This window comes from Gopherus evgoodei, chromosome 14, assembly GCF_007399415.2.
Source record: "Gopherus evgoodei ecotype Sinaloan lineage chromosome 14, rGopEvg1_v1.p, whole genome shotgun sequence".
Classification (NCBI taxonomy): Eukaryota; Metazoa; Chordata; order Testudines; family Testudinidae; genus Gopherus; species Gopherus evgoodei.
This window is the reverse complement of record NC_044335.1, coordinates 20,947,713-20,958,133: the sequence shown is the minus strand read 5'-3', so window position 1 is coordinate 20,958,133 and position 10,421 is coordinate 20,947,713. Positions and strand designations below refer to the sequence as shown.

Below are 10,421 nucleotides of genomic sequence, written 5' to 3'. Positions count from 1 at the left end.
TCTGCATTTTCAAATATATTGATTTCAGTTAGAACACAGAACACAAAGTGCTCACTTTATATTTATTTTTAATACAAATATATGCACTGTAAAAAAGAAAGAGGTGTTTTTCAATTCACCTAATACAAGTACTACAGTGCAATCTCTTTATCATGAAAGTTGAACTTACAAATGTAAAGTTATGTACAAAAAATAACTGCACTCAAAACTTTAGAGCCTACAAATTCACTCAGTCCTACTTCTTGTTCAGCCAATCGCTCAGACAAACAAGTTTATCTACATTTGCAGGAGATAATGTTACCCGCTTCTTGTTTACAATGTCACTTGAAAGTGAGAACAGGCGTTCGCATGGCACTTTTGTAGCCAGCATTGCAAGATATTTACGTGCCAGATGCGCTAAAGAGTCATATGGCCCTTCTTGCTTCAACCACCATTCCAGAGGACATACTTCCATGCTGACGACGGGTTCTGCTCGATAATGATCCAAAGCAGTGCAGACCTACGCATGTTCATTTTCATCATCTGAGTCAGATACCATCAACGAGGTTCGTTTTCTTTTTTTGTGGTTCGGGTTCTGTAGTTTCCACATTGGACTGTTGCTCTTTTAAGACTTCTGAAAACATGCTCTACACCTCATTCCTTTCGGATTTTGGAAGGCACCTCAGATACTTAAACCTTGGGTCTAGTGCTGCAGCTACTTCTAGAAATTTCACATTGGTACCTTCTTTGCATTTTGTCAAATCTGCAGTGATAGTGTTCTTAAAACGAACAACATACGCTGTGTTGTCATCCGAGATTGCGATGACACAAAATATATGGCAGAATGTGGGTAAAACAGAGCAGGAGACATGCAATTGTCCCCCAAGGAGTTCAGTCACAAATTCAACTAATGCATTATTTTTTAATGAGCATCATCAGCATGGAATTATGGCCTCTGAAATGGTGGCCAAAGCATGAAGGGGCATCTGAATGTTTAGCATACCTGGCACGTAAATACCTAGCAATGCCATTGTGCCACGCAAACAGCTGTTCTCATTTTCAGGGGACATTATAAATAAGAAACAGGCAGCAGTATCTCCGTAAATGTAAACAAACTTGTTTGTCTCAGTGATTGTCTGAACAAGAAGTAGGACTGAGTGGCCTTGTAGGCTCTGAAGTTTTACATTTTGTTTTTGAGTGCAGTTATGTAACAAAAAATCTACATTTGTAAGTTGCATTTTCATGATAAAGAGATTGCTCTACAGTATTTGTGTGACAGGGCAAACTACGGCCCGTGGGCCGGATCTGAACATTCATGGCCCTCCATACAATTTCTATTCACCAATTTGTCCCTCAGGCCAAAAAGTTTGCCCACCCCTGTTGTATGAGGTGAATTGAAAAATATTATTTCTTTTATCATTTTTACAATGCAAATATTTGTAATAAAGAATATAAAGTGAGCACTATATACTTTGTATTCTGTGCTGTAAATTGACAGCAAATATTTGAAAATGTAGAAAAACAGAGAAAATATTTAATAAATTTCAATTGGTATTCTATTATTTAACAATTCGATTAAAAGTGTCGTTAATTGCGATTAATTTTTTTTAGTTAATCACAAGTTACCTGCGATTAATTGACAGCCCTACTTTCTATACATTGGTGACCAAAACTGGACACAGTGCTCCAGCTGAGGCCTAATCACCACCGAGTAGAGCAGTGCTATCACCTCCCAGGACTTGCGTGCTATGTCTCTGTTAATGCAACCCAAAATTGCATTTGCTTTTGTTTAGCAGCATCACATTGTTGACTCATGTTGAGGTTGTGACCCACCACAACTCCCAGATCCTTCTCAGCAGTGCTGCTGCCAAGCCAGTTGTCCCCAATTCTGTACTTTTGCATTTTCTTTTTCTTCCCTATGTGTAGCACCTTACATTTGTCTTTGTTGAATCTCATTTTGTTGTCCATTGCCCGGTTTTCTAATATATAAAGAGCCCTTTGAGTTTTAGCTCTATCCTCCAAAGTGTTTGCAACCCCTCCTAGCTTTGTGTCATCTGCAAATTTGATCAGCATGTCTCTATTTGTACATCCAGGTCATGAATAAAGATTTTAAGTAACACCAGACCCAGAACTGAACTCTTTGGAATCCCACTTGAGACCTCCCTCCGATCTGACATCATTCCGTTAATAGTTACTCTTTGTTTGTAGTTGTTTAACCATTACGTAGCCATTTAATGGTAGTTCTGCTGAGCCCACATTTCCCCAGATTACTTATCAGAATGCCACACGGGACTGTGTCTGTGTCCCTTTATTTCCACCAGTCTCTCACGTTGTCTCTCAGGGGGGTTGCCCTGCAGACTCAGACCGTGCCCAGACAGCACAGCAAGGCCATGGGATGGCCTGGTACTCTGGTTCCCCTGAACAACATCACCCAGAGCCCCAATGGGATGTGGCAATGGGACTTTTCCCTCCTGCTCTTATTGCCTGGGAAGGTGTGGACTGGGGAGAGCAGAATCTTTAGCTGGGGCCAGGTGATCTCTGCTCATTCTGTGCCTGACACCATACAATGAGGTTTAACTACAGTCTTGCTCAGTTATAAACAAACTTGTTCCTGCAAAAGTGCTTGTTCTTCCTCTCTTCTTGGCCAACCTTGTGGCTTCCTCAATTGCTTCAATAGCAAAGTGTGAGTCTGGGCTCAATGGGGGTTCTCTTTGTTTGACTGTTTGCACAATTGCTGGTGTTTTCTCGGGGGGGTGGATCTGGCAGGGGTTCCTGGATGGGAGAATTTATAAGGCCCCCTGTTTCTTCCTGCCAAAACATTAACAGCATTTGGGACGTGGGGGGTTCTGGTGCCAGGGATTGGATTGTGCTTGTCACGAATCTTCTGTTGCACAGTCTTTTAAAGGAAAAAATCTTCACTAGAAAGTCTTTTAAATGGCACCAGATGCCCTCGTTGGGAGAGAGGGAGGGTGAGTTACCAGCGTGGCTCTCAGCTCTCGGGTACTGTTCTGCAATTTCCTCTTAAGACAAGAGCACACAAAGGAGTTGAGAGCCAGGCAAAGCAAAGGAGAAGAACATGCAGTTGACGTCTCCGATATCTGCAGCGCAGTCAATTAAACCTGGCAGCTAAGCCCAACTCTTACTAGACAGACACCAAAAAGATAAAGACAAAGAGTCTAGAGAAGGGGGTGGAAACTGCCCCAAACAGAGGGACCATCTGAACCATAGGATCACATCACAACTCAAGCAATTATCAGGACACAGCTATGGAGAGAGTGATATCATTTAGCTCCTGCTCCTCTCCAGAGCAGGTCACAACATCTTCCAGGATGAAGGAGAAAAAAAGGCCCCACGTTGGGCTTGTCAGTCCCTGGGTCCCAATATGTGGCAGCCGTGACCAGGATGGCAAGGCTGTGTGACAAGGTGGGTGTGACACTGCCCAAAGCCCCCTGCCACAATGAGTGAACTGCCAAGTGCTCCCGAGAAAAGGACTGTCCAAAAGCAGGGGCAACCATTTCTCACCAAAAGTGCCCAATCTAAACATGACCTGAATTAGGCCACGTCCACACTACAGAGTAAAATCGAAATTAATAAAATCGATTTTATAAAACAGATTTTATAAAATCGATTTTACGCGTCCACACTAGGGCACATTACTTCGGTGGTGTGCGTCCATGGTCCCAGGCTACCATAGATTTCCGGAGCGGTGCACTCTGGGTAGCTCAGTAAAAGAATGGGACCAATAACTTCGATTTCCGTCCACACTAACCCTAAATCGATTTAGTAATATCGATTTTAGGGTTACTCCTTTCGTTTAGCTGGAGTACAGAAATCGATTTTAAGACCCCTTAAAATCGATTTTAAGTGCCTTGTAGTGTGGACGGGTACAGCGTTAAATCGATTTAACGCTGTTTAAATCGATTTAACGCTGTAATGTGGACCTGGCCTCAGAGAGGAGCATCTGCTAGTGGCTGGTCTCCCTTAGAGGTTAATGAGCAGACTACAACTTGTAGGTAAAGAAGATAATCCTTTAGCTCAAGCAGTCAAAGCTCATGCAAAATTCAAACCCTATGGACAGCCAGCGAGATTCCTACTTCCAAATGATTTTCCCAGGGCCAACTTCCTTCTCAACGTGGGAAGACCCTGCTCTGCTGCTCTAACACTTGGGTAGCCTCACCAAAAGCCTTAAACGGCCCTGCCCAGCCATTCCATCACTCCACACAAATGCTGCTCCAACCAGTTCTTTAACTCCACTCCGTGGTTCCCTCCTGACAAGTTTCTAAATTACCATGACATTCCCACCACCTTTCACCTGCTTCTAACAATTCAGCCAAGGGGAGACCTCAACCCAACAGCGCCCAGCTATTCACAGAAAAGCAGCAACACAAATTAAATACCATGAGAAATAACACAGCTCCCTGAGCTTGCCAGAACTACAGGCGTCATAGCTGGCAGCTCCCAGGCTTCAAGCTGTAGAATCTGCTTCACCTAATTACTCACATACTCCCCTCCGTGAATCGTTTCATTCCAATGTATTGTTTAGTGGCATTTTAAGCCAAGGCCCGTTGCACAGGCCTCTGGTGCAAACACAAATCAGTAACAAACTGCCTCAAACCAACAGCAGCAGAAAATCTGCCGAGTGCTTTTTGGCACATGGCCCTATTTCAAAGGCCTCAGAAACACTAATCCCAACCCATGACATAGGTAGAGAGAGTCTTCCATACAGCCCTGCCTGGCTAACCTGATGGCCTGCGCTGCCTGGCAACAACCTCAGGCAGTGAGACACTGACAAGGGAAGAAAGTTCCAGTGACCCCGTTGCTCCCAGGTCTGTTCCATCCCCAGCCGTCCCCAGGATTTCCCCAGCATCCGGGGCTGCTGCAAGGCTGGCTCTGCCACTGATGGCTTGCCTCTTGTGCTGGGGGAGTTCCCTGTGGGGAGCTTTGCACAAAGGGGCCACTGGGCAACGAGGAATTGGGCCCAACAGTGCCTGGCTCTCTGCCAGCAAGTGCTCAGCTTTAGTAATCAGCAAGGAAATACCAGGCTGATGGTTCTGCGTGACACCAAACAGGGGCCTCGAGCCTAGGGAAAACTGCTGCTTGACATGCTTCAGGATCATGCTACTGTCAGGCTGGCGCAGAAAGGACCAAAGGGCATAGGCCATTCTTCCAGGCTGCTGTGGAGCAATGTAAAGACTCCCCTTGCAGCATGGCAGGGCTTTGGGTTTTTTTATTTTTTTCTTCCCCAAGAATGGTCAGGACAGACATGTGAACCTGATTGTGGAATGAACAAAGAAACAGCAGGATGCTGGCAGGCCCCCAAGCACTTCCCCCTCCACTCATCCCCACCCCTGGGAGAGTTTAAATCCCAGCTGGCTCAGCTTGGGGCATTCAGACCCAGCTCTCTGACAGCAACATGAAGTCAGTGGGCATCCTCCTCCTTGTGGGGCTCCTCACCTTCTGGACGGAGCTGCCGGCTGCCACTGTGCAGAAGCAAGGTTAGTATAGACAGTGGCTGTCTCCAGGCCTGGCCCAGGGCAGAGGGCAGCAGGCTCCAATCCTACTGAAAAGCAGAGCAGGGGCTCCACAGAGGTCCTTGTACTGTGACCCTTCCAGGTCTGCAGATGAAGATGTCCTATTTGGAAACTTACTGGGCAATACTTTGCCTTATTTGCAGCCTTTGTGCCCAAAACATGAGGCCTGATCTGCCAATCAAGCTTAAGGACAGATTTTAATTCTTTGATGGCTGTATCCAATGTTCTGGTTTCATAATTGCTCTTTAGACCAAGCAAAGGAGCAGCCCCTTTGTCTTTGCTGTGACCCCTGAACCTTGCTCAATCCATGGGGGGCAGAAATGAAAACTCCTTCTTCTGTGGCATTTAGACTAAACTGACAGTGGTGGATTATGTGTAACACCTCTGAGTAGCAAGGGTCTGGAATTCAGTGTGTCCATGGGCTGCTGACTCATCCCTGCCTGGGCTCATTTCTCTCCCAATCTCGATTTTCCAGTGAGAAGGGGTAGAAATTATTTTCTTAACTAAAGAAGTTGTCCCAGAAATCTTTCCCTATCTGCCTGTCTCCTCTGTGTCTCTATCAAACAATGCTAAGGTACCATGGCGAGAGGCACTACAGAAAAGCTTGGGATATATCTATACCCTGAAAGTCATACTCACCATCGTACCGGAACACACAGTAACTAGGGGTGGCAGAATTCAATTTTCTTTTTGTGTAATACTGACAGATAATATTTGTTTATTTTTAAGGTTTTAATTTTTTTTAATCTATTTACATTTTCACAGTTGTGGAAAATTATGGTGGGAGGGTGCGTCAGCCAATAATTACTTAGTGATAGAGGACATTCAAAAAATTAAAGCTTCGTAACCATTAAAACACAAATTGTCAACACCCACATGTAAAAATATCCAAGGTAAATATCCTTCAATCAAACTCTAATCTGCTCTCAAGCTCTCATTTTTCTGACTTTGCTCATCTATAAATTGCAACTATTGATGGAAATATTTTTTGTTGGTTTGTGTGTGTACAGTAAAATTAGAGTTTACTGACATTTACCAATAAAATATGAATCCTCCAACCCTGGTGAGAGGCAGTCTATAAAAGCTTAAGACAGATACACATTGTGATCGTTATATTGTGCTCCTCACCTTCTTATCTGAGCACATAATCAATAGACGTGGCAGAATTAAATTTTCTTTTTGTATAATTTTGATGTATAATATTGATGTTTATTTTTAACTATTATTTTCAATTTGTATCTATTTCTATTTTCACAGCTGTAGAAATGTAAGGGTGGCTCAGCCAATAATTATTTCACGAGAGTAGACACTGAGACTGAAAAAATTTAAGCTTTATAACCATTAAATCACAAATTGTCAACATCACAGGTCAAAATATCCAAAGTAGTTATCCTTAAATCAAACTGTAACCAGTGCTCAAGCTCTCATTTTTCTGACTTTGCCCATCTGTAAATTTTGATTATTCTTGATGAAAATATTTGTGTCGGTTTGTGTTTGTGCCGTCAAATCGACTTTTACTGACAAAACATGAATTCCCCAATTCTGATAATAAACACACCTAAATCCAAACAGACATTCTCCATATAGACCGAGATGAGTCCTTGGTTTTGTCCTGAGGCCGCAGGGACTGTGGCCATGCATGAGCTCTTGTGGGAGGGGACTCCGCTGCCATGAGCTGGCTCCTCATGTTTATTAGTCTCAGCTTTATTGATAAAAATCATCCCTGAGGATTGATTGCAGCTTGTGTGTTAGCTTTTGGTCATGGAAGGAGAGATGGTATCTGAGAGAGCCCTGTCCATCAAGAGCCTTGACAATCAAGACCAGGATCTCAGACTAGGTCCAGTGCCTCGTGGACAGCTAATGCAGAGATTGCAGCTGTGGACAGAGGAGTGCTCACATTCCCGTCTCTGTTCTGCTCCATCACAAAGGGCCTGATTCACAATGGCCTTCCCTGTCACTACTGCAGATTGAAAGCAGCAGCAATCAGGTGGCAAAGCCCCGTGTCCTGACTAGTATCTTTTGTTCAAGTCTTGAATTCTGATCCTCATAGGACAGTGGAGGACATTGCCTCTAGCCTGCTAGGTCAGTAGTTCTCAACCAGAAGTCCGGGCCCTCCTAGCGGAGCTTGAGCAGGTTTCAGGGGGGACTCCAAGCAGGACCAGCATTAGATTCACTGGGGACCAGAGCAGAAAGTCAAAGCCCCACCGCATGGGACTGAAGCCCAGGTCCTTGAGCCCCACCACCCAGGGCTGAAGCTGAAGCCTGAGCAATGTAGCTTCATGGGGGCCCCTGTGGTGTGGGGCCCTAGGCAGTTGCCCTGCTTGCTACCCCCTAATTCCAGCCCTGGCTTTTATATGCAGAAAACCAGTTACTGCGACACAGGTGGGCCGTGGAGTTTATATAGCATGGACGGGGGAGGCTCAGAAAGAAAAAGGTTGAGAACCTCTATGCTAAGTGAGACTGCAGGGTGGATTTCAATCAACAGTCCCCGCAGCCAATAGTAGGGTGTTCATACTCTGGCTGTTTTCTGATACAGTGAAAGCTGGGACCTGCCCACAAGATTACACAATGTGTGATCGGGCTGAAACTGATGACTGCGCCACGGATTATGACTGCCCAGAGCAGAACAAGTGCTGTTATTGCCATTGTGCCATGCACTGTGTGGAAGCAGCAGAAGGTACGTGAGAATGCCCATGTTGACATTTAGGGTCTCGTGCAGGGGAAGTCTCTCCCCCATCCTGATGAACCAGGCTTGTCTGCAGGATATGGAGTGATCTTGGGCAGGCACCTTTGGGGATTTCAATGGACAGAAAAATCCCTGTGGAGCTCTGAGTAGGAATTCCACAGCTGGTCACCCCATCCAGAGGCCTTGGTGAGAACCAGACACACAGGAAGGGGAGCTCTGTGGGTTGGGTGGGGTTATGAGTCATGGGTGGTGTAGAGCTAAATAACGCCCCCTGGTACCTGGATGCTGTGGTTAAATGTGGGTGCAGGGGACTGAATCCAGTCCTCCTTGGGCACATTGTTCTCCAGTCCCCTTATCTCCAGGTGGCAGGTCTCCACCCACAGGACCGCTCAGCACTCAGATACCCTATTCTGGGCTTCATCTGAGCTCAGCTTAGCTCATCAGATGAAGAGGATGGGGTGGGTCTCTGCCACCTTAGTCCCTCCTGGATTTTAAAGGCAGAGGAGTTGACCCAGCATATGCAAGAGTGGCCCATAAGGAACCACCTGTCAGCAGTACAGGATAGCCAAGAATAGCATTCAATTCACCTGTCCCTTCTCCAGCCAACCTAGGCCAGCAGCTGCGAAGAGGGCTGCATAAAACCATTCCACTGGCCCTGTACCAGAGGAGAAATTGCCCAATGGGAAGAGCACTGGGTTCGTGGCCCCCATACACCCACAGACCTGGCACAGACGGCCTTCAGTGAGGCCAGAACAAAGGCCAGGCAGTTTTATCAGAGACTTACCAAGTAACAAGGAGCATTACTGAGCACAGTATTCTACTATGGCAAATCCGGTGGCCTCTCTCGTGCACTCAGCCGGCAGGGGGTTGGACTAGATGACCTCCTGAAGCCCCTTCCAACCCTGATATTCTATGATTCTATGACAGAGAGTGTGTGATGGGGAGATACATAAGGCCAGCTAGGGGGCACCACACATTGATGTTCAGTGAACCATGTATGCTTTTATATACCATTAATTTCTGCTGTTTCAGAGACTCCTGCGACTTGTCCAGCCATCACGGTAGTTTGCCCCATGGTTGATCCTACTAACCGCTGTGAAAAGGAAAGGAAGTGTCCAGAAAACAAGAAGTGCTGTGACACCGGCTGTGGGAAAGATTGTGTTTGGCCTCAGAAGGGTCCCATCTCTAACACATCAGTCATGTGTATACAGCTCTCCGGTGAGATCACACACTGTTCCAGCTGGGCCAGGGGACTGCCTGCACTTAGGAAGGGAATTACAGCTCTGGGCTGCAGACACAGCACTGCACTGACCAGAGCTCATGCCCAGGGTCAGAACGCGCTGCTCTAGCTGTGAGGGACTTGGATCCTTGGCTTCCCAGCTTCCCCAGCACTCGTCATGCTGGGACACTGGGGACAAGCTGAGGCTAAATCTGAACCTGATTAGATTTCAAATCCAATGGCCTCTCAGTCTTCTTAGACGCACCCTTTTTACCCTAACGTCATATAGGGGCCAGCTGGGAGGAGGCAGCAGAGCTAGTAGTACCAGACACAAGGAAGAGGAGACAAGCATGAGAGAGGGGATGGGAGGGCCCTGCCAGGAGAGGAATGGGGGAGATCCTCTTCCACTGTGAATTCTGTAATAGTGGGATCCTGAGGACGCATGCAGCAGACTTGGCTTGTGGGCAGGGCTCATTCGTTATAAGCTCAGCTCTCCAGCACGTACATAATCAGGTAGAGCCAGCCAGACCTCCTGGGCCCAGCGCCTAGGCTGTCACCTGCCACATGCATTACAGAGGCTGACAGGGTATGGCTGCACCTAATGGGATGCACTGAAAATGTGCTCATCCCTGTACAAGACACAGTTCTGTACAGCACAGAGCTTAGGAGAGCTGTGTTCCCCGAGCCAGGCCTGTAGCTGGGCCCTTCTGCTTTTCTGCAAAGCCTGGCAAGGGCAGCTCAGTTTGTGCAGCGCAAGATTTTCTCATGGTGCCTCTGATCACTTTTTATTTTTCCAGCATCACTCCCTGCTCCATGGATAGGCCGAGGGCGTCCCGAGGACAGCGCTGACCCAGATCCCTGTGTCCTGGACTCTCCAGATCCCTGCAGGCTGTATACTGGGGCTCAAACGGAGCCTCTGGCACAGTTACAAATAAACTTGTTTATGCCTCAGCTTTGCCATTGGGGATTCCTGAGACTCACTGTCTCTCCTTCAGTTCTCTATTGA

At 46.5% G+C, this 10,421-nt stretch overlaps 1 protein-coding gene across 1 annotated transcript; it reads left to right on the top strand.

Moving 5' to 3' along the window:
• Positions 1 to 8,003: 8,003 nt before the first annotated feature.
• LOC115635208 (waprin-Phi1-like) lies at positions 8,004 to 10,421 on the top strand. The gene is made up of 3 exons (XM_030533569.1): positions 8,004 to 8,187; positions 9,229 to 9,414; positions 10,213 to 10,421. The coding sequence occupies exons 1-3, from the start codon at positions 8,079 to 8,081 to the stop codon at positions 10,419 to 10,421; spliced, it is 504 nt and encodes a 167-aa protein (XP_030389429.1). The 5' UTR covers positions 8,004 to 8,078.

Bases quoted from the DNA above. Each gene is read 5' to 3' on its own strand.
- LOC115635208 (XM_030533569.1), top strand. From the start codon at position 8,079: ATGTGTGATCGGGCTGAAACTGATGACTGCGCCACGGATTATGACTGC. The intron at 8,188-9,228 runs GTACGTGAGAAT...CTGCTGTTTCAG, and splicing joins CTGTGTGGAAGCAGCAGAAG to AGACTCCTGCGACTTGTCCA. The intron at 9,415-10,212 runs GTGAGATCACAC...TTATTTTTCCAG, and splicing joins CATGTGTATACAGCTCTCCG to CATCACTCCCTGCTCCATGG.